Raw genomic sequence first — 24,990 nt, 5'->3', positions numbered from 1 at the left:
GATTCGGTCATTTCAAAATTAAAGGCGTCGTAACAGTACTGAATTACTAGAATATTGGACAGTACAATAAAACACAAACTGACCAGAGAAAGGGGCAGCACAACAGACGCACACAAAAAAGACCGTACAACAGACGCTTTTAAATACGACCATGCAAACACAAGAAAAACAACGAATAGCAGATTTGTAGAGGCGATCATTGTACAGTTTAATCACTTGTATATGCACACAAACTTATTCCTTTGCCTATCAAGACCGAAAGTTGAAAAAGTATAATACGACAAAACCTGCGCAATGCACCTACCAACATGATGGTTACTATAAATCGGACATAAAAATAAGAAGCACTTAATTGATTAAAGTTTTGAAACTACGGTCAACTGTGCCTACTTCAACAGTAAAACTAATATACTAGTATCCAGCCTTATACTATTTGGTTGAAACTAGCCGCTCGATAAAAAGAAAAATCAGAAATAATCGTGACTCTTAACCGGTTGAAATCGGCATTTTTTGTTGAAACTAGCCGCTCGATAAAAAGGAAAATCAGAAATAATCGTGACTCTTAACCGGTTGAAATCAGCATTTTTGGTTGAAACTAGCCGCTCGATAAAAAGAAAAATCAGAATTATCGTGAATCTTAACCGGTTGAAATCAGCAGATTTTGTGAAATGTAAGCAAGTATTTGAAACCATCAAGCTAACAGAAATCATAAACATTCCATGCATAAAAGACAATTGTTGTTGGACCTTCCTTCAGTTTAAATACATCATTTTTGTCGGGCCTGCGAGACAGCGATCCTTTATCGATCCGTCGTCAGCATTGTCAACATGTATAGGGCCTGACTTGAGATAATTATCTTTTATCTTTGTCAACCTTCGTTTAATAGTTCTATGAAACTTGGACTGAAGATTTTTTATAATAAAGATCGGTATCAAAATTTAGTTTTTGAAAATATCTGCTTTCCATTTCCCGTATTTTACTGCTAATGGACACAGTTAGCATTAAGATATGATACCACCGTCAAAGTTCTTCAGACATCAACAACGTTTGGCAAACCTTCATCGAGTTTTATGAAACTTAAGCAGAAGCTTTATAATAATCACTTCCGAACTTCTGTTAGCCGGAACAAATATACGTTGGCATATCAACAATGTAAAATTTTGTCAGGCGCCATGGCTAAAAATGAAGCCAAAGAGACAAATAAGAGTACACAAGGTATAACACAGAAAACTAAAGACGAAGCCACACGAACCCCACAAAAAACAGGGGTGATCCTGCTCCACAATGAGCACCCGTCGTGGTGTTCATGAAAATGTTCAATTTTATTTAAAAGTTAGTTGCTTTTGTCACTTCACAGTCCTCATTAGAACACATTCTAGTAATCAAACCGTAGAATTAAGTTGTGAAATATACAGGCAATATGATGAGTGAAAAGAAACGCTGGTCGTAAGAAGGGGGAGCTTTTTAAGGCTGAGACTAGTGCCTTCTTTGTCGTTAACCCTATTTTACATGGAACTTGGAACTATAAATTTTTTTTCTTCTTCCCATCTTTGAAGTAACAGTTCAATAAAACAAAGGTATGACTCTTCACACAACGTCTTTTCTTTAAATTTATCCTTGTGCGGAACTCTGACCTTCCTTGTTTGGTAAGATGCCACTTAGGATGTCACCGCTATTTACACCTGTAGCTATAGCACTTTAGAGGTGTACAGTATATATATGCGATCCTACTAAATATTTCAATCTTCACTTATAAAATTAAATCGAGTTATTGATCTACACCGTTATATTGCCACTTTCATTACTTTATTCCGTCACAACAGACAGTTAAAGTGTCCAAATAACAACAAACGACACACGCTGTTAAAAAGGATTGTATATTAGTGATTACTTTCCGTCAAGTATAAAATAATCCAACTTTCAATGAAACGAAAACCGATTACAAATTGTACCTCTTTCTTCTCTCTATAAAATAAACTGCTACTGAAATCGAGTCGACCACTTATACAGTGATTTGTGATTAGATAGTCCTCTATAGTATATTATTGTTCAGGGACCCCCTTTTTTGGACGATCAATGCATTTGAATGGGGACATGTAGTTGGAACACACCCGTTTTTGTCCTGGGTTAGGAACCCCCTTTTAAAATGGCTGGATCCGCCCCTGCAATAACTGCATATATAAGATTATGAGTCAGGGTTGCCAGCTTTATATTCATAGTTTGGCCTTGACCTATGATGAGACCTTATACATTTATTTTCTGGGGCAAAATGACATGTCTGCGTATACTGCCACTCCTGTTTGCATCACGATGACATTATAGTCATATATAGACATTGAAATTTACAGTTACTTAAGTATCAAAAGTAGATGACATGTCTTCTTTGACTGTCCCTGGCGTTAAAACACTAAATCCATAGGATGTGTTTTGATTGATGAGTGATTTTTGTCGGAATTTTGTCGCAGAAAGCTCGATATAGGGATAGTGATCTGGCGGCGGGGACGTTATCTAACTTCTAACAAAAACTTTATATGTTAGAAGGTGCAAGACCTGAATGCTTTATACTTTGTATATAGATGTCTTATGTTACAAACTTTTTCGTCTGTCACATTTGCGTTGTCCTTGACCTTATTTCCATAGTTCAGTGACTACTTGAAAAAAAGTTACGAATTTTTTAAATGTTAACTTCTGTCTTATTATGAGTAATATTATACCTATATTTGGTATGTGCATACCTTGCAAGGTCCTTATGCCCGCCAGGCATTTTTCACTTTTTCACTAGTCCATATCTCAGATACTATAAGCAATAGGTCTAGTAAATTTGATGTATGGAAGGTTTTGTGTTTTTTCTTAAACTACAAGCAATAGGTCATCTATATGTGTTGTATAAAAGTATTGTAAGCTTTATATGTCTGTCTGGCAGGTAGCATCTGACCTTGACCTCATTTTATGGTTCATGTGTCACTGTTAAGTTTTCTAAGTTATAAGCAATAGGTAAAGAATATGTTTAATGCATATATTGATTGCAAGGTGTGACATATCTGTCTGGCATGGGTCATCTGACCTTGACCTCATTTTCATGGTTCATTGGTCAATGTTTTGTTTTCATGGTTAAGTTTTCTTAGAAACTATAAGCAATATGTCAACTATATTTCGTGTATTGAATGATTATAAGGTGTTCATGTATTTCTCGTTTGGTTTATCTGACATTGCCGGATCTCATTTTCAAGTTGGATCATGTTATGTTTATGTAATAGTTGTAGTAACGTTTTATATTCAGGTCTATCAACATAATATCAATGGTTAGTAAAGAAGGCGAGACATTTCAATGTGTGAACGCTCGTTTTATTAATTTTTCATTGTTTTGGGGCTTTAACTTTAGCTTTCTGTAACTGCGAGTTGTCTCGAATCGCACTTTCGTGTTGATTTGACATAGTGACACAATTTGTAATGCATTTTTGTTATCCAATGTTCTCTTGCGTTTGTATTATATCTCGTCTCGCTATCTTTTAATGTTCTAGCTTTTATAAATGTTTGAGTATTACGATTAATGTTCACTTATGTTCTCGTACTATGAACAATGAACTTATTTTGTAGGAAATATTTCCGTGCTCCTAACAACAAAATTATTATATTTAAAGCTACCTGTGTATGTAACTACGATTTTATTTTTAAAACGCCATTTGGTCCCAGCTAGGTAATAGTTATCTTTTTGACCTTATTTTACATATTGTATTTATATTGTGTCATATAGATCATTGACTGAGTAGGGCAATTTCAGATATTTTATAGTGTGTCTTTCTATGTAGTAATGTAATACTACTGTTTCAGGTTAGGATGGAGGTTGGTTCCTGTAAAAACGTTTAAACCCTTATGCATGTGTTTGAACCTGTTCTAAGTCAGAAACCTATCGTTCAGTGGTTGTCTCTCAGTGGGCCGTCTCTAGTTGGTGTGGTTCCTAAGTGTTTCCCGTTTCTCTCTCATATTTACAGGTTTTCCTGTTTGAATGGATTGACACTAGTTATTTTTTGGGGACCCTTTATAGGTTGCTTTTTGGTGGTAGCCAAGGCTCTGTGTTGAAGGCCTGTACTTAGACCTATAATGGTTTACTATTTTACAAATTTGTGACTTTGATGGATAGTTGTCTCATTGACACTCTTACCACATTTTCTTATGTCTTTTGAAAGGGATGCATGGTCAAAATTAAAAACGATAGTGTTTTTTCAATATTTTTTACAAGCGTATGGTAAAGATATCTTATATCACTGAGCATGGCTAGATGGACTGATTGACAGACACGAAAAGGAGGCATGTTTACTCAATGAGTGTGTTATGTTGACAAATCAAAAATGAGATGGAACCAGTAAACTTCCATCATGTGTTTGAATAATTGATTTTGACGTTTATGTTTTTCTTTTTGTCATTCTACATTGGATTGACGCAAATTATCACATTTTTCTGTTTCGATTTTAGCTACATTTTTAAAGGATCTTACAATGTCTAATATTATCAATCTGGTAAAAATTCTGATCCAGATCTATATTAACTCTTGTGTTCGTTTATATGTAGGAATATAACTATTAAAATTAGAGAACTATGTTTTATTATCACTCATCAAACTTTCGAAACATATAACAATAAAACTGTGATACGCTAGTCTAGACCTATATGATACACAAGTATGAATACATTATACGGTACACAGTTATTTTTTACTTATATATATGTATGTACATGATCTATGATCATACATGGATACTGAATTATTTATTGACAGGTTTACTATTATACGATCAAATGGAATTCAATATGAATAAAATGTGACCTACAAATGTATGTGTGTACAAGAAAACGAAGTCTCAATTAAATTCCAGTGTATGTAGTGCATATTTGAACAAGACATTAAGTTGGATTTGTTCTCCCCAAAAGAATTTATATATTGATTAAATCCAAAATTTCATGACTATGAAGACAGTTTTATCTGAGAGTTTTATAAATCGGACACCACTTATATCGTCCGCTTTGTTAAAGAGAAACACCTTCCAAATGATATTCAGTGATATGATTTGCAGAGAAAGTATTTACTGGAATATAATGTACAACTCTTATATAGCATTTCCATTTTAGAAGTAAACGTGGGTGTACATTTATTATGTAATAAAGGGCGTGTGTACTACCATTGATTACGCTATTAATGTATCAGAAATCGAAAGTACAATATCCTTTGACCGAAAATTGTAGATTAATGTCGTATCTCCCTTTGACATGAATCATACAAAAGGTGTGCTTTCATATTGTAACTATACGATAAAAACCGTTAGGTATGCAACAGGTTGTCCTATACTATCTGTAGTATCAATCATATTTTACTCATAATTCATGAATAAAAGAAAAATCCGACAATTTTTAAATGCTTAGTTCTATTGTATAACGCTTTCATTGGAATTCAATAGATTTTATCAGGTTATAAATTGATCGGACAGTGTATACGACTTGTGATTCAAAGGTTAAGTATATAGTATTTGTAAAAACGGAGAAAGATTAAAAAAAACATAAGAAAAATCGAAAAAAAGTTATACTACAACATGCATTGTCAAAATAGAAAACTTGTGTATAGACATTCAACATTTTTTAAAACAAGATAATAAAACTATATATGTTTACAGATTGAGCAACACGAACCAAAAAGGAGGTGATATCAGGTAACTTGAAAGAGAAGCCTTTTATCAGTTCTTTTGAATAATCATGTAGGAGATTCCAAAATTAATTCACGTCAACGAATATAATTTATCATATGGGTTGAATTTATAAAATAAATGGATAGAGGCAACAAATACGGTTATAACATCATTCAATTAAAGTCGTGATTTTTCGTCTTTTGTCTATGAACAAGCAAAAGTTTCCACTAATATGTTGACGAAGTTTTAATAAAAAATATTGATAGTAAACACGATACAATTACCAAGCTATAAGCCTTCGGTTGTGATATGATATAAACATTTGCTCATATTTGAACGTCACGTCACAGTAAATTAAATTTTATTTCGGCGGGAAAAGTATTTATGACAGATGAAAACTTAGAACAATTTTAAATCCATTTGTTCTATACCGTATAGGACTCCTAAGTGCAAAAAATCAAATCACCACTCAAACAAATATACACACAACTGTATTGTATACATTATTGGTCTATATTGTCAATTCTGTCAGTGTGGTACCAAATGTATACAGGAATATTATTTAACTGAGTCGAATCCTCCCAAGATAGTCTGATATAATCTCAGCAATTGTAAACGTAAAAACAAAATGCATTATATGATGCAAATATACTGTCAATCTCCCTCCAACCCCCCCCCCCCCCACCCTTCCTCTAAAAAGGAAAGAAAGAAAAAGTCACTCAACATAATGTAAGAAAAAGCAACACAAATGTTACATTTGAGAATTATCAACTGAGATTATCAATTATATCCTGTTATAATGATATATAAAGATATAGATAGTAAAAACTATGTTAAAAGTGACAATGAACTGACTTGGATTTCATGTTTAAATGAAGTAAGCAATATTTCTTCTATGTATATATTATTTATCCGGTTAAAACAAAACAAGACTGTATAACACACCACAAGTATGCAGACCTACATGCCCTTATACGTGGGACCAATTCTGATATAATTTCTTCACATTCTTACTTTACCTGTGACCACGCCTCCGTTTTGCCTGGTAACTTCGATATGAATTACATATTTATCTTTTATTTATTAAATCATGACAAGGCCGTCTTCTGTGGTAATAATATAAACTTGTAATATTTAGATTAAAATTGACCAGTAGTAATTTCTCTCAAACGTGACCTTTCAGGTTATCAAGGCCAATGTATTGCAGTTACGTGCAGTATGGACAGTTAGTATCGTACATTAGCGTTTTTCTTTTCTTATCCTGAAGCAGAACCTTTTTGCTTCATAATATCATTTTTGAAAACTTTGAAATTATATCCATAATAAAAAAGATAAATAAACAAATCATTAAACGAAAAACTGAACATGTCCGTACTTGGTCCATGAAAACTTCAAAATGCGAGTAAGATAAAACGCAACACAAAATGCGTTCGTAAATGTAATGTGTGTTGCTATATATATCGGTTGCACTTACGGTCTCCAGTTATGTTTCACTGGTGTTTCCTAAATAATAAACCAATTTTCCCCACAAAAGGGGGGTACATGGAAAACCCTCTAATCCGCCTCTATATAGCATTTTTTTTTAATAAGAAAAATTACATCTGTCTCGCTCGTTTGCCTGAGGCCTCTATCCCCCCCCACCACCACCACCACCACAAACACATACACAATTGCCAATAAATGAATTCTATGACTCTCTGAAGTCTTTTTTTTTTGCTCATGTCAGATAATATATTTTCCTGATGGTTAATTATATTTTTTGTTGGCCAAACATATTTCCGATATATAGACACTTTAGACGATCAAGTTAACTTTGCAATTCATGGTCTATGTGACTGAGAGGTCCTTCTTAACTGCTTACCGCCTGGGACTATTATATATACTAGTATAATATAGACCCAGTTACCGCGAATTATTCACATCATTTTAAGTGAAATACTCAGTCAATAGCATTTAATTGTAAATTATTTGGCCTTTAATCCCACCTACTTAAATTTAATCTCAGCTAAGTTTCTTTTGAATTATTTGTCATATACATATTTTTTTTCTATCTCGCCAAATCAATTTTTTACAATTTTGACCTCTTAGTTTATATTTAAAGTGTTATTCCTTTTTTATACTTTCAATCTGGTACTATTATAATAACTTAGTATAATAGTCCCAGTTTCAATATATAATATGCCGTCTGTAAACTGAGGAACATATGTTAGATATACTGTTGGTTTTATGTGAAACACTATTTTAAGATACTTGGCCTTATAACACAACTATTAAGGGAAAAGTCCGATAATTGTTTAGGTCGAATAGTCGAGAGCAATCCGAAGGAATTGTTCTTAGAGGGCGGTATGAGTAATTTAGCAATATCTCGTGTCACACCCTGGCGGCCATTTTGATAAACCGGTCGAATAGCAGTGAATGAGTTCAATATTGGTTAAGTGGATAGTATTGTTGTAGGTTTTTTAAGGGTAAGTTTATGAGACGAAATGTCACTGTATAATGTTGCTTTATCCATATATGTAAGAAATAAAATGAATTGCATTACTGTCAACAAGTTTTTAGCGTAATGACAGTTGACAAAAACAACTTTATAGTTTTCCTGGGCGGTGTCCACATACAAATTCAAACGACACCGGAATGTTTAAATGAAGGACTAACACAGATTGTCTTCATATTTGCATTATAAAGTTTTATTTAAATTGTAAATGAAATTCACACAAATCACTCCAATAATTCTATAATAAATAGAATAACGGATGGTCAGTTAAACATTCACACCTGTCAAACTAACAGGTGAATTCCAAAGGCATGAGGAAGGTATATACAAAAATGTAGCTGTAGCATGAAACTTAACATTTATAATTACATAGTCGTACTAATAAGCAAGTTAAAAATGGGCTTTTTGTAATTTAAACACTTGAACTATTACTTATGTACATGTACAGTGTAGGTTGTAATCCCGTTTTGGGATTCTGAGTGGAGCAATTTTCCAAATTGACCCCCTCAGAAACAAGAGTCCCTAAAGTATCAAGCCCAATTAAGTATATGCAGATAAACTCTAACAAACTATTGCAACTCGAACATGTGCCTTCTACAGTATCCAAATTAACTAAATTAGTTCATGTTTCCTGTTTAGGTTGCTTTCTTGTTACATGTAGCTTGAGTATATAGATGGATCTGTTTGGTTAGTAATTTAAGTGCAGACCCAGGGTGTGTTATAACACAAGACACAGGTTTATTTACACCTCGGAATACAGAGGAAATCAGAGGGGTCACCCAGCAACTTAAAATCTGTCATGTCAATTTAGTATTAGTCACTAACCAACGTTGCCACTATCATAACTATTGAACTTAACACCTAGACCTGGATATTTTCCTGAAAAAAAGTTCTTTTCTGCATTGTACATCAGATTTTACAATATAAATACCTGCTAGTTTCCTTAAGTTTTGGTGGTTTTCTATTTGCTGGTCATTTGGTCTGACTATGGATAGTAAGCCCGGCAAATTGTAACAAACCCCTGTGTTTGATCGTTTTTAAAATCATCGTTTGTTTAAAGGTAGTAAAACAAGTTTGTGAGTGTCGTCGGGAAATGTGGTCAATTTATTTCTTGTCTCATTGCATTCATTTATGCCTCTATATTCATTTAATTAAAAAAATAGACGTCTATGTTGAAATCTTTGTTTATTTTGATCTTTCAAAGTCGCCATTTTTATAATTTTGTAAAATTTATTAGACTGGTCCTGCGAGTAACTTAATACAACAGAAATAATTCATTCAGAAATAGTAAACCAGTCTATCACGTGATCTGAAGTGAAAAATAAGCTGGAAATTTGAAAAAATTACGAAAATAATATAGCAATGTGCTAGCATTAGATAGCGCTGCAGTTAATGCAATAGAACAGTGGGAAACTGTGATAGCGCTGACCTAAGTCAGACTTTTTTTTTATACTTTTAACAGTTTAGCAATAATACCTGCACAATTTTCAACAAATAAGTTATTGTATATAAATGTTGATGTTTTAGAAAGATTTCCACTGGAAAGGACACTTGAATCAACAATTCATATTCATTGTGTGACTGACATGTACAAATGTAAATTATGTCTGCTCTATATTTCTAACATAAATATAAAATGCTATGGTATTTATCATCACTTGAATCAGATTAAATAGGGCATAAACATAAATAAAAGTGTAACTATAGGCTAGTATCCACATGTGTACCTCTACTTGTGTGATTGACCTTATTTCTATGTACAGATGATTTCTATGTACAGATGTACATGTACAATGTACCTTTCATAGAATTTTGCGTTCAGTCTCAATATCTAAAGGTTTATCAGACAGAACAATTAGATTATTAATGTAGGCAATTGCAGCTCCAGCTCTTATTGCCATGCAATTAATTGAGACTGTGACATGAGCTTTTTGATTTTTATACTATAACTGATAATAAAATGGAGATCCATTTTAATCATTTGATATTGCTTTTCATAGTAATTTGTTGTGGAGTTACAGTTCTTGATGGATTGGATTGGTTTAATATTATTGCCAATGAGGCAACTCTTCACAAGAGACCAAATGACACAAAAATTAACAGCTATTGTCATCGTACAGCCTTCAACAATGAGCAAAGCCCATACAGCATAGTCCGATCAAAAGACCAAGAAAACACAGATGTAAAAAATTCAAACAAAAGATTAAATGCCTAATTATATGAATTAATGTTAAAAAAAAAAATGAACAAAAAAAATATGTATAAACCAGCAAAAACACAACAAATGAATTGTAGGCTCCTGACTGCTTGCTTTTAACTTTGAATCATGACATTAAATTAATATTAAATTCATTAACATAGAAAAATCAATTTTACACTTAAATTTATTGTCTGTACAGTTTTTTTCCCCATGAGGCTGAATTTAGATAAGTGTGACTATGATATATTGTTACTGTTAAATATTTTCTGTTACCGTGTCCCTAAAACTTTTTATTTATTTATATTTTTAGGAGTAGCAGGAGTTTTTAACGCTCCCAGATTGGGATTTACAGATTTTATTTGTGTGTAGTTACTTTATATAAAACAAAACAGACAAAATGCCAAAAGCAGTAAGTAACAGATTGTTTATTTATGTACATGTAAATTATAGTCATCCAGATATAATGTAGAAGTCCTCAGTATTACTGATTTTGTTTGGAAAACTAACATGCATTTAAGCAATATGAATTTCAAAATATTACAAATAGTTGGGCCAGTGCCATTTTAATTTCTGATCTGAGATTATTCATGTTTCTGGTATCAAAACAAAGACTTTCAAAATAGAGAATGTAGTTAAATCTATATATAAAAAATACATGTGATTGATTGCCAATGAGACAACTCTCCATTAGAGACCACAGACATTAACAACTATAGGTCACCGTCCATTTGTAAATACACAACTCATTGAAAAAAATCTTTTTAAATTGCGCTGTAAATGGTTGTGTTCTTGTTTTATAAAGTGTTGGTATGACGCATGCCTTTGAGATTGACATGTACATGTATAGGCAGCATACTTTGGTTTAGGAACAATACATTTATGATATGAAATCACAAAAGCTGAACTGGACAATGCATCAAAAATTTAAATCACATTACATGAATCAGGGATGGAAATTTAAATACTCAAGTGGTAGCCTAGCCAAATATTATAGTGATCAAGAGTTATATGATCAGGCAAATATAACTGTGACCGCTGTGGATAGTCAAGTTATAATTGAGTAAATTTTTTGTTAGTATGATACAGAAAAGTACAAAAATAACACATTTTGGAATGATCAGAATAGGTAACACAAGATGGATAGCAAAAAAATATTTTTAATGTTTATCTTATTCTAATAATTTATACCCTTGGCACATAGGACAGATATACTAGTTAACAGCTCTTTATCTATTATAGTTTCTTTAAATTTACTGTTTCCAAAATTTTTCTGTTATTGCTTAAATCAATTGATTGGATATATTGTACAATGCTGTATACAGTCATATCCTAAAAAGTTACGATAGAGTTACCCTGACTATAAGGCCTCACAAGCCATTTGAATTAAGTTCATTTTAGCATGTTTAGGCATGTAAATCAAAAAGTTTTCTAAGAATGTGTTAACATTTGGTGACAATTTTATACATGTACACAATGTATGTGTTCTTAATCATCAATGGGTCTATTTGTAAAGAAAAAAAAACTTTTTTGATAAGTGCATACAAACATATACATTTGTAATGAGATGAATTTTACACAAACTGAGATAGTTTTGTATATTGTGTATATAATTGCCAACTGTGTTAGACATTTTGGGTAGTCATAGTTGTTAACCCCCTCCCTAATTATGTTATGCAAAGATGTTGTCAGGAATGTGCATAACATCTCTATTGTTTTCAAAAGGTTTCTAGTTAATATGATAGATTACAAGTTGGTATAGCCGGTTTAAAGTACAATTTTGTCAGCCATTGAGGTAGTGTGGGAAATCTTGTTTTATTTATAAAGTCCAACTTTTACAAGCATATTGTAGTGGAAAAGACTTCACTTTTTTGTAATCAATCCAAAGTTTTGTACAATAGCAGCTTATTTAAAAAAAGATGATGTCATGCTACTCATTAAGTGGTGTAAGTTAGTGTAAGTGCAGGAGGATGTTAATATGATCTCATTTCACAGTAGAAACCTCACTGTTTAATGAAACTGACAGTAAATGTAGGAAATAAAACAGCTTGTTTAATCAAGTATTTTCCCATTGTTCTTTGTTCTGTGTCAGTTATTTAAACATCATTTCCTCTAACATTCTGCCAAAAATATGCTAAGTCTTAATATACATATAGCTTGCTGGAGAAGATATTCTTTGAACAACTAAATGAACGAGCAGACAACATGTACTGTAATTCAACTTCTAAACTGCCGCCAAAATAGGTTTGATGATTCAAATTTAAAAGATTTCATCACAAAATAGAATTGAATTGTATATAAGTCAGATTTGTAATACCTTCAGACTTTTGATATTTAAAAATCATACTCCACCAGAGAAAGGTACAGATTTAGCAAAAAAACGTTAAGTCAGTCTTTCCATCCATTAGATGTAGATTAAGTGTAGAAAATGTGTAAGACTGATTATGCAATGATAACTTTTATCCGCTATTCAATTATTTACGATGTAATGTGTGTAATGGATGATTGAATCTGGGCCATATTTATTTTCTTCACTTTTTTTTGTCATGCAAATTAAACCTTAATGTCATGTAAAGGATGATTGGATCTCAGCCATATGTATTTCCACATCTGTTTACCCAGATGATGCATGAGTGTGTCATAACCTTAACTTAAGGACTGAGTCAAATCTTTGTCACGATGTATGATTGGTGCCATTTTAGCCATTTATAGTTTTCAATAGTTTTACACATATATGACATACAACATTAATTTTATTAATTTTTTTACCAAAATAATTCAAATTAGTCCAGAGGCAAATTTAGGGTGGTGAAGCCCCCCCCCCCCCCTCTTTTGTGGGAAAAATTGTTGTTTATGAAGAGATTCACTGAAGCATGACAAGTTTGAATTAATTGCTAGATACACTGGAATTACAGCTTGATACAGTTGGAAAATCTATCTCTACATGTTCAAGGTGATTTCAAATGGAAAATTCTGATTTCAGATACAAAATTCAAATCAATCTGATAAGTTTCTTTTAAAGTGATTAAATGTGTCAGTGCATTAATTAATTGAAAACTTGGGTTAATATCAGTACTCATGTATTGTATTAAGGACATCAATTGGTAATAAATATATATTTTAGTAGTGACCATATAAACTGTCATTTCACTGTCAAGGCTGTAATGACCAAATTAATGGAATACATCAATTTACATGTTGTAACTACTGTTTTTGTCCTGTAAGGTCAAATCTGAAGAAAAAAAACCTTAGGCTTAGCTGGTTGATAGATTTCTACAGTTTTCTTGCCTTGTTTTTTTGTTAGATCTCTAGCAATATAAATTTTTAACAACTTTGTGTCCTTACATGAAGGCTGAATTCAATTTCAGAAAATCTCTTCTCCTGTACAAATTTTTAGCACCTGAACTTTTATTTAATGAAACTGGTACCTTTGGTTAGTAATTCCCAAATGGTTTAAGTACATACACACCTGAAAAAGTTTGGAACCCCTTTGATTGAGTTTTCATTTCAATCACCCTACTTACTTAGTCCATTACAATATAAATGTTTTATTTGACAAATCAAGAACCAACAAGGCCAATGCCAAGATAGTGTTTGGACATGTACAAAGTACAAAGACATGTATGGTACAACATAATGCTTCAAAAGTTGTTAAATTCAAAGTTGAGTAACTTAAGGAATACATCCAACAGTGGAGAGAAAGGAAATACATTATATGGTTGTAGTTCTGCAACATGCAGGAAAAGATTAAGCCAGCTGACATCAAACGTTTTAATGAAAAACTGACAGCATTGTGTATGATCAGTTTACTAACAAAAGATATTTTAAATTTAGTTGTTCCTAATTAATTGCAATACAATGTATTAGATGATAAATCCAAATATTTCTTGACATATAAGTATAAATAATGTAGTACTGTATATTTTTAAAAGGCAAAATCATTGATAACAGTGTCACTTTTAACAGTTCACCTGTGCAGACACTTATAGAGTTTAAGGTATGACCCTGTATCTTGATGTATATTTGTTTAAGGTAACTGGTTGAAGAAAATATGAATGAAATTTTATACTACATGTTTGAACAGGCTTTCCCATAAAAAGATTATAACCACCAGTTCATCCTTTCAGTCCGGTATCTCATAAAGTACCAATCTTCATTGTAGGTATATATACTTTATATATATTTACTAACCACTGGAATTCAACGATTTTTTATATACATTTAAATAAACCACTTGTAGGCTTTACAAAAGAGGTTAAACAAATTTGAAAGTGTAATTTGTAAAAGGTAGTGGTCAAAGGGAGTGGATTGCTATTAATGGACCTTTTAATCATTGTGAAGTAAATCATCCTGGGGCATTTTGTTTAATACACAGAATGTGCTTTTGTGTATTTATTTGTGGTAAAGTTTAATTACGGCAAGTACATGTAACAGGATAATAATTTTGGTGAAAGTATTCATTTAAGCAGAAAAGAGGAAGTCACTGAATAAGAAATAATCCAAGTGTGCAATTTATACCTGATTAAATCAAAAGTTAGGCTGTACTTAGCATAAATTACACATAAATCTCTTCTACCATGATGGGAAAAAGGTAAAAGACAAAAAATACATTATTATGTCGTAAACAGCTGTTGATATAACCATGTAATTGTTCCTGTCAGACAAGTAATAATTAGTGTTAAAACAGGAAGAAAATTGACCCCTTTAGTGTTAGGGTGACTCTTTATTCCTAATGATAATAAGTAAATTACAATTCCATGTATGAACACCATAAGGGAACAAATTCTGTGAAACACATTAGGAATAATTATCCTCATGAAATAATATATGTGAACCTATATGAAATATATATATTTATAAATTCTTTATGAGGTACAATGTACAAGTAACTTCATTTTCGGGAAGTATTGGGCTCTCAGAATTTGCAGTACTTTGATAAAGTTTAATCAACATTTACACACCCTGAATAATTGCATAGGTAGATTATAACATATACAACAAATAGATCTGGGTATTTAGTTTGTGATATTAATAATTTTGTCTATCAGCAGAAATACCTTGTATAAGATAACATAATTATCAGGTAATAATTTGAGTAGGTGATGGATTGGTCTATATAATTATTTTATAGTATACATTACTTGTTGAGGGTTACCATGGGGAGATTTCGGGAGAAATCCGTTTGCGCCAAAAATACGTCCTTTTGCGCCACAACTTTTTTCTTCCAATGCTACGTTTGCGCCACCTGCTTTAAAATTACATGGTATCATTTGCGCCAAAAATAAAACATACGATTGCGCCAATTAGAAGAAAAATGACTTCCCACCACCTTTATTCTGACTTAGAACCGGTAGTTTACACGGCAAATGTTTCCTTTTCTGAAACATATCTTCTTCTTACTGTTGCTGCTTGGGTATACTTCCCAAATTATTGTATGTAGTTAGTAGCTTGTAACTTCACTTTATTGTCCAAAAAAACAAAAAAAATAGAAGGATGAAATGCATAAAACAGTTCAATGTAATTCTTGTGGAATGCTTCTGCTCCATTACTGATACGTCTTGCGGTAGATACATGTAGTTTCAGCCCATACGCATGGTGTCATCAACATATGTGACTAAAACATAATCAGTAAATGCTTCTATGTTCGTCTCTTTTGGCATATCTTGTATTTAATATTCAGCAAAGCAATAAGTTTTCTTCTCCCTCTGTATATGGACTGTCTAATGCATTTTAAGTCATTTCTCTCCAGATGCTCATGAATCTACATGGTGAAATATCTCCGAACATATGATACTTTTTAAGCCAAAAATAAGAATAAATATATATTTATGATAGATATGTGCATGATGTGTACAGGTAAATTGGTGCAAATGAACTCCGAATATTGGCGCAATTGATACATTTGGAAAACAAAATTTGGCGCAAATGATACCATTGAAAAACAGTAATTGGCGCAATCTTATTGCCTAATGTCCTTTGATGTCCCATTGTTAATCCTACCACATTTCCCAAGGTCGTAAAATACTTACTACTATGACTGTTGATTGCAGCTTTTATTTGGGCTCATATATTGCAGTATTGTTTCTATGTAGAGTTTTGAGAATGTTTTGTATTTTGCTTTATGAGTTTTGGATGTCTACATTTTTGTGCTACATGTACTATTATTTTCACATCAGATTAGATAAAGGTTGAAATGTGAAATGCAATGACGTTTTTTACGTTTCCACGTTTCCTTTACACAATATTAAAGGAAACCTGGTATGATTGCTAATGAAACAACTATATATATCAAACAGAGTTCAAATGAAATGGATGTTTGCTATTTGACTTATTTTATTAATTGAAAATATATTTTTCTCTTCAATGTGATTCTATTTCCTGCTTCCTTGTGGACAGGTTGGCTGTATCATAAAGGCAGTAATAGATTTACTGCCCTTTGAACAACCAGTTTCTGACATATATAGATAAAAAAAAAAATTATTTGGTACTTTATTTAGTCTAACCTGTATGTTTGAAAATTAAGGAAAACATTAATGCATGTTTTTTGTAAAAGCTTCCCCCTGGAGAACCTAAACATTACTAATGATTTTATCAAAGATGTGATACACTTGTTTGGGCTATAATATGATGTCATTAAAAGCCTAAAGGTAGAAAAACCAGTATATGTGACATTATGAATTATTTGACCTTTGCTAATGGCAGTTTTAATTTAAACAAGATTTAAGTTTCAGTATTGTCCACATCTTATAATTTACAAGTATTCCTTTAGGTTGGAAGGATGTTAGATATCTGTATATAAAGCTGTAATTACTGTACAGGTGCTTTATACCTGTTCATCTGCCAGACATTTCAGGTCATGGTCTTGTACTTCAGGAATACATGTAACTAACAACCAGACTTTCAAGGTCATGGTCCTGTACTAAATAGTATTAAACAGTATATTAGTCTTTCCAGAACATCTTTTCTTTAATATGAAATTTTTTTTTAGATGGAGGTTTTTTTCCTCATCCTTCAGTGCTATGTTATGATACAAATTTAACTAAGAATTAACTCTCAGTGTCAGACAAGATCTTGTTATTTTGAGAGGAAATATAATACACTTAAATGCTAAGATGGAGCAGGCAGCATTCACATGGTTCATTGTTAGTCTAAAAGAGAAATGTCATTTAGGCTTATATAATAGTATGTCTCTAAAGCGCATCTTTTCGTCTATTGATTTTAAATTAAGAGTTGTGGTAGATAAATTGAATTTAACATATACTTTAATATTGATTGAGACCAAACACTAATGACAGGCCCTCATTACCAGTTCCTGTTGAGAGAAACTTTGGTAATTAAATCCTAAGATATGACATTAGATGCTCTTAAAATATTATATGACATGTACAGTTGCCATTAACTTGATTAAGTTATTTTATTTTTTTAGTTTAAAGGTTGTTCACCATATTGACTGTTATTTTTTTTTCTTTTCTTTTTCAGGTCAATGTGCGGGTTACGACCATGGATGCTGAGCTGGAGTTTGCCATCCAGCCCAGTACCACAGGCAAACAGCTCTTTGATCAGGTACATAGAAAGAACACCTCTTTTTCAGGGACAAAATACTTTAAAATGTATTGGCTACTTGACTAATAGTTGAGAGGACTTTACTATGTTGTCAGGTTTTATTGTTCAACTGGTTTTATTTCCCCCTTTCAAGTGATTCGATGTAAAATGTCCTATTTGAAAGTATATTGGATTTAAGCGTACTGTACTTGGCAACCATATCCAACTATAAAAGTGATAACAATAGTTTTGATAGGCTGGGCAAATTTAAATCTGCACTGAAAACAGATACAACTGGTTAAGCAGAAATGATATACTTTGAATAGTCTCTCATAGATACTGAAATTTAGTCTAGACGATAGTCATAAAATTTAAATATATAAAATATTATCCCTACATTTTTGGGGGGAGGTGGTTAGGGGGTTGAAGTGCTCTGAACACATTACAAAACTTTTAAAATCCTTCATCAGTCTTAATGAAAATTGATATAATAAAAATGATTTACAAATTTGCAAGATGACCTTTAATTTTTAATACAAATGTAATAATTCATCAGAACTGCATCTATAAAATCATATATCTCTTATTTCTATGTTTGATTAATTCAGATGAAAGACAGGCTGTTGTAATTCTATTTACAAAAATCAAATTTATGACAAATATGTCAATAGTTTGATATATAAAGGATGAAACATCATTATTATGAAAATATTTTTATGACCATAACAGGAAGAATTGATATAATTATAACATTTGTGGTTGTTACAGTTGTATAGGCCTTTCCACAGATTTAAATTTATACACTAGAGTTTGCTTACTATTGAATTTACAAGGCATGTGTTATCTGTTCTTTTGATAATTTCATTGAATTTTCTGTATAAGAAGTGCCCAGAATCAAGATATTGTAAGTTATCCAAGCAACCTTGTATGTTTGTCTCAGGAATGTGACTTTTTATTAAAATTATCGACCCAATAGCAATTAAAGCTTCCTGTTTACAAATCTATTTATATATGCATTGTATGATTGTACAATTTACCATATATGGAATTGTTTCAACTGTTGATTGTTTAATTCAGTTCATGATGTTATGTTTACACTATGAAAATGATTTTATCTGTATACTTGTATTGATAAACGGGGAGAAAATCTAGTTTACCTGATATATTGAATAAGTTCAGGTATAGGGGTTTATTTGGGTATTTGGGAATGCCTGATTATTATGATATATTTTAAATGAGGTCTAGTGGTTTATTTGGCAATGGTCCTGAATTTGGTTGTGAATTATGCACTTAGATTTTTGCAGTTTATACTTATATACAGTCTATGATTAAAGTTTTTAAACCATCTTTAACCTTTTCCCTACAAGTAAATTTTGTTAGTTTTTTCCAGCCCACATTTTAAGGTTTGGTCTGTGGTTTAAATTTGTAAATTTGAAAAACTTTGTCGGACCTGAATTGAATTATACAAAACTTGAAAAGAAGCTTGTTCCTATAAATCCCAACCACCATGAGCAAAATAATAATTTTGGAGTTATTTCTGATACATATATACATGTTACAAAACAAGTATTTTTCTAGGACCTGTATGATGCTAGAAATGTCCGTTTTATGGCACAGACCTTTAGTTTAAGATCAGCACCTAGTGAAGAAAAACTATGACCTATAAGAGTTAACCTTTTATACATTGTGACTTGGATGGAGAGTTGTCTCATTGGCACTCATACCACATCTTATATATATATTGTGCAGTGAAGCATATTGACAGTTAATATAAGATGTCCTTGAAGGCCTCTCATCTTAAAAAACTTGAATGAACTCTGGTCTGTTGTGGTATGGCTTACAAACAATAAATTTTAAAGCCTTCTGTTTATTTACATGACTATGCACCTTCTCTGAAAACTACTGTTAGACATAGCCAGGTTTAGCAAAATAATGAATTATGATTTATATCAGTATTGTTTAGTTTTTGTGTACCATTCCTTATCTTTTATTGTTGACAGGAACATTTTTTCAGAAAAGTACAAAGTAGTCATTGTCCTGTATATAATAAATGGTGACCTATTGATCCTAATTTATCTGTTTTCTGTTCAACAAAACACATTTTGACAATACATATATTTTCCCTTTATCTACATCATACTTTAATCATGTTTATCATGCATATGTTTAAGAGACTTGATTTCAACTGTCCTCAAAGTTATAACCTATATGTAGACTTGATATCACTTATTCAGCAGTTTATAATTTATATATATTGTCAGTATTTAACATAAACAAGTTTTTTCTTTGGGGACATTTAAATACCCACAATTGAAGTGTAAAGTTGTATACATTTCCTCAAATGAAATTCAAAACTTCTTGCTTCAATGAAATTCTCATAAAAAGATTGGGTTTTATTCAGTACAATTCAGGCAAAGTAAAGTATTTGTGTTTTATTTTTGATTTAATAAAAGAATACAAGTGAATGTATTTGACCTGCAGAATTTTATTAAGATTTTGTTTAACAATGAAAAGAATTAAGGACAAAACCATTTATTTATATTACGGATGTAAGCTAATAAACCACAAGTGTACAAAAACTACGTTAAAAATGTTCACAGACAATTAACTCCAGATATTTTATTTAAGTTTATGAGTTGTAAAAGAATAGTTTAACTTATAAGTTTATGAGTTGTACAAGAATAGTTTAACTTATTGGCTTTCTATTATAATAAGTGTTACAACTTGTCATAGTGTATACATTTAAAAAAAAATGTATATCAATATATATGTAAAGACATCTTTATTTGAATTAAATTTGTGATTTTGAAATTTCAGGTTGTTAAAACAATCGGTCTGAGAGAAATTTGGTTCTTTGGTCTACAGTATGTTGATAGTAAAGGTTATACCACATGGCTGAAACTCAACAAAAAGGTTTGTATTTACATGAGTCACTTAGGGCATTTCCATAATGTATCCAGAGGGGTGGTGGGAGGCACACACAATGATTTAATATAGCTAGTTGCATTTTCCTTGAATTGTTAAAGAATTATAAGTAAAATGGAAATTAATGGAGGCTCGATTCTTGAAAAAGTGACTCCAATTTAATTCTGGAACAGCCCTTATAGAATATTATATGAAAAATAAGGGAAAATAACATACAACCTACATACACACAGAGAGGAAATGAAATGAAATCGGCCTACTTATACCCAGGAATGGGTAAAGTCTTTGTATTAAATGATAACAAGTTATCAGCTGCACCTGTGACATATAGGGTGTATTACTTCTGCCAAAATCTTACACAGTAATGGTAGAAAGAACACAAGCTTTACAAAAAAAACACAACAGATCTTCACTTTAAAAAGCATCTGCAGTCAACCACCTCATCAAAGCATCCAGAAAAAATGATGAAATGTGCCCCTATCATTAAGAATGTAAGACTTATGATATGTGTCTATCGGTAAACAGATTAAATCCCTTTCTTAGCACACATGAGTACTTTATTCCCTATCAATACCTTTATCCGTTTAGTACACATGTATTTCAGAAGACATTCAAAATAGATCACTTTGCTTGCTGATTGACAATTTTACAGGAGGACGTTCATAGAAAGATATCAAACTTCTACATGTAACACAATATGTACATGTATAGAAGTCACCTGAAATATCTTTAAGTTAAGATGGCCATAACACCTCTCTTATATTTTAAATCGTTGATGCTTTTGGCAATAAATCAAATCTGATATTATGATTTAAGTCAGAGCAGTTATTTATTGATTATTAATCAACCTTGAAAATTATCAACCCTTTTTGCACAAATGATTATTTGTATGTTTTCAGGTTTTAAGTCAAGATGTTAAAAGAGAAACACCTCTACAGTTTAAATTTAGAGCAAAATTCTTCCCAGAAGATGTGTCTGAAGAACTCATTCAAGATATCACGCAGGTTATTAATTGTTTTATATTTTATTTTTTGATTGAAAAAAAAAGGGGGGGGGGTAAAAGTTATACTTTCTTAAAATGTGTTTATATGCCTATGAATTCGTTAAGGCTGATTAAATTGCACTTTAATTGACCAGTTTATATCCTGCACAGCCAAATTGCATCAGATCAGATTGAGTCTTACTGTTGAGAAGTGGGAAATCTCAACTTTATATGTTAATATCCCAGTTAAACCTCATAGATTTTAGTTAAATATATATATTGGTATCTAAACTTAAGTTACAAAAACCTCCAAAAAAAAAATTCAAACAATTAATGTCATTTTATTTCAACATTTATCATGAACTACAATGATTCAGTTGCCTGTAGTCATGCAGTTTAGTTGTTGTCTGGATAAATGATTTATGTTTATTTTTTGTTTTCTTAAATACGGTGCCTTAAAGTTGATAAATACTTGGAAATTGACTTTTCATAAAAAAAATTATGTGCCCTTTCTTAGATTAGAGATGGTTCTTTGGATTTAGAATATGCTGACCTTGTGTATTGTCCGCTTTTCTTATGTATGAAAGATTGTTTTCAAGTGATTTTCAATTATTTATTTTTACAGAGAATGTTTTTCTTACAAGTAAAAGACTGTATTTTAAGTGATGAGATCTACTGTCCACCAGAAACCTCAGTGTTATTAGCATCATATGCTTGTCAGGCTAAGTTTGCTGACTACAATAAAGAAACTCATCCTAATGGATTCTTAGCAAATGAAAGATTATTACCACAAAGGTACATACAAATTGTATTAGCTAACAGGAACAGCTATATTATCTGTTAGCTGTTATATGACAAATGTATCATTATGATGAAAGCACTGATGGTCAATGATGGTTAAAAGAAAAAAACAGGATAATAACACATATCCTGAAATGACTTTAAAGTTTGTGCTGAAGAAGGGGTATAATTGTCTGAAACTTTTTTTCCAATTTTCCTTTTAGAAATTGCTAAAGCTATATTCATTTTTATGGTAAATTTCTCTTAAGGCTATGTAGTAAGACTCAAGCAAGTTCTTGTTGTCTCAGTGTGTGGGGTTACGTTTTCTAAGATGAATTGTATAATTTTTTTAAAGGATAACTGTGTTTTATTAAATTAATTGTTTTTTTATTGCTGTCAGTTTAAAAAAATGTTTATTAGGTTTTTTATTTGATCATTGTTGCTGTCAAATTAGAACTATAAAAAATCATCATAACTGTCAAATTGATATAAAGAAATTGATCAAGTGTAAAAAGCTGTTATATATTTTGTTTAAATTGAAATACATATGTAATCAGTTTTAAATTTATTCTCTTTAGTGTGTAATGAGGAATTTTTTTTTCATGTAGAAAACAAAAAGTTTGTTAAGTCACTTATTGTGGCTACTTTATATTCATAAAAAAAATATGAATTTAGTAAGTAACTTCCTTTAATAAAAGGCCTACTACAAAATCTGTCAAAAAGCCTCATAATAAAGGGGTCAATATAAAATGACTTTACATATTATATTATTTAAGGAATGACTGTAATATTTTTTCTGTCTATGAAGAAATAACATAAAAAATTTGGTGCACACTGAATAACGTGCATAGTGGGTTATTTAACAGTGTGCACCACATTTTTTATGTTATTTTGAATAGACAGAAAAATATTACAGTAATTTCTTAAAATTTGATTCTAAATTCCATTTTAAACCGTAGAAAACCATGAAAAAACGTTGCTGACATCAATGTCATATGACTAAATTATGTCTATGGGCTGATAGCAAAATAACGTCAGCCAATCAGAAGATGTGTTACATCCAAAATTAAATTATACTTAAATGTTAAAATAATTCATTAAAACACTCTGAACCGGCCTCATTTTTATCCTAAATACGAAATACTTATATTTATGAGTGTTTTATTAAAATGTCACAAAATGCTTCAAAATACTTAAATGTAGTTTCTGCATTCTGGATTAGATGTAAAGTAGAAAATATTTTTTGTTGTCTTGAAACAGAAATTTTTCTAAATGTTTATAATGCATGATTGAGCCTGCTATCCCAATCCAATACCCAAAACATTGGGTGAAATATGAATAGGATCAGTTTAGGTACTGAGTATGATAATTGCTTGTATTTTACCTTATTTATTTCATATTACAGAGTGATGGAACAACACAAAATGACCAAAGAACAGTGGGAAGAAAGAATAACAAACTGGTGGAGTGAACATCAAGGCATGCTCAGGTATTACAAATATAACATCAAGGCATGCTCAGGTATTTCAAATATAACCTCAAGGCATGCTCAGGTATTTCAACTATAACATCGAGGCATGCTCAGGTATTACAAATATAACCTCAAGGCATGCTCAGGTATTACAAATATAACATCAAGGCATGCTCAGGTATTACAAATATAACATCAAGGCATGCTCAGGTATTACAAATATAACATCGAGGCATGCTCAGGTATTACAAATATAACATCGAGGCATGCTCAGGTATTACAAATATAACATCGAGGCATGCTCAGGTATTACAAATATAACATCGAGGCATGCTCAGGTATTACAAATATAACCTCGAGGCATGCTCAGGTATTTCAAATATAACCTCGAGGCATGCTCAGGTATTACAAATATAACATCGAGGCATGCTCAGGTATTACAAATATAACATCGAGGCATGCTCAGGTATTACAAATATAACATCAAGGCATGCTCAGGTATTACAAATATAACATCAAGGCATGCTCAGGTATTACAAATATAACATCAAGGCATGCTCAGGTATTACAAATATAACATCAAGGCATGCTCTGGTATTACAAATATAACATCAAGGCATGCTCAGGTATTACAAATATAACATCAAGGCATGCTCTGGTATTTATATAACACATTCTGAAAATCTGCTGAGATCAATACATAGAAACTTACTGGTAATACGTATGAAAAAAGCCAACATGAAACATCATTGGGTTGCTGTCTTTGAACCTGCTGTGTAACTGAAGTTTGTGCTGAGGTGTTTAGTAATTATACCCTTGATTCACAAGCAAGTCATCTGAAGTAAATGAGAACTCTAACTTGAGATATGTTCAGAGTAATGTAAAGCATTGTGATGACATCAAAATAAAATTTATTTTTCC

The 24,990-nt window shown here is 31.5% G+C and overlaps 2 protein-coding genes across 3 annotated transcripts in view; one reads left to right on the top strand and one right to left on the bottom strand.

Annotated features, from left to right (window-relative positions):
* LOC143048243 (superoxide dismutase [Mn], mitochondrial-like) overlaps positions 1–24,990 on the bottom strand; it is a 368,265-nt gene that overhangs the window by 33,099 nt on the left and 310,176 nt on the right. The window lies entirely within an intron of this gene.
* The window catches only part of LOC143048239 (radixin-like), a 28,342-nt gene continuing 11,361 nt past the window's right edge, over positions 8,010–24,990 (top strand). For both annotated transcript variants that reach the window (XM_076221797.1, XM_076221796.1), the window contains exons 1-7: positions 8,010–8,143; positions 10,683–10,781; positions 17,849–17,932; positions 20,729–20,824; positions 21,736–21,840; positions 22,444–22,613; positions 24,004–24,087. In XM_076221797.1, the coding sequence (XP_076077912.1) occupies positions 10,770–10,781; positions 17,849–17,932; positions 20,729–20,824; positions 21,736–21,840; positions 22,444–22,613; positions 24,004–24,087 (551 nt within the window). In that variant the 5' untranslated portion in view covers positions 8,010–8,143; positions 10,683–10,769. The remainder of the gene's footprint in view (positions 8,144–10,682; positions 10,782–17,848; positions 17,933–20,728; positions 20,825–21,735; positions 21,841–22,443; positions 22,614–24,003; positions 24,088–24,990) is intronic.

Source organism: Mytilus galloprovincialis, chromosome 10 (assembly GCF_965363235.1).
Source record: "Mytilus galloprovincialis chromosome 10, xbMytGall1.hap1.1, whole genome shotgun sequence".
In the NCBI taxonomy this organism is placed as follows: Eukaryota; Metazoa; Mollusca; class Bivalvia; order Mytilida; family Mytilidae; genus Mytilus; species Mytilus galloprovincialis.
The sequence above is the reverse complement of the archived record's forward strand: the minus strand, read 5'-3'. Positions and strand labels throughout refer to the sequence as shown.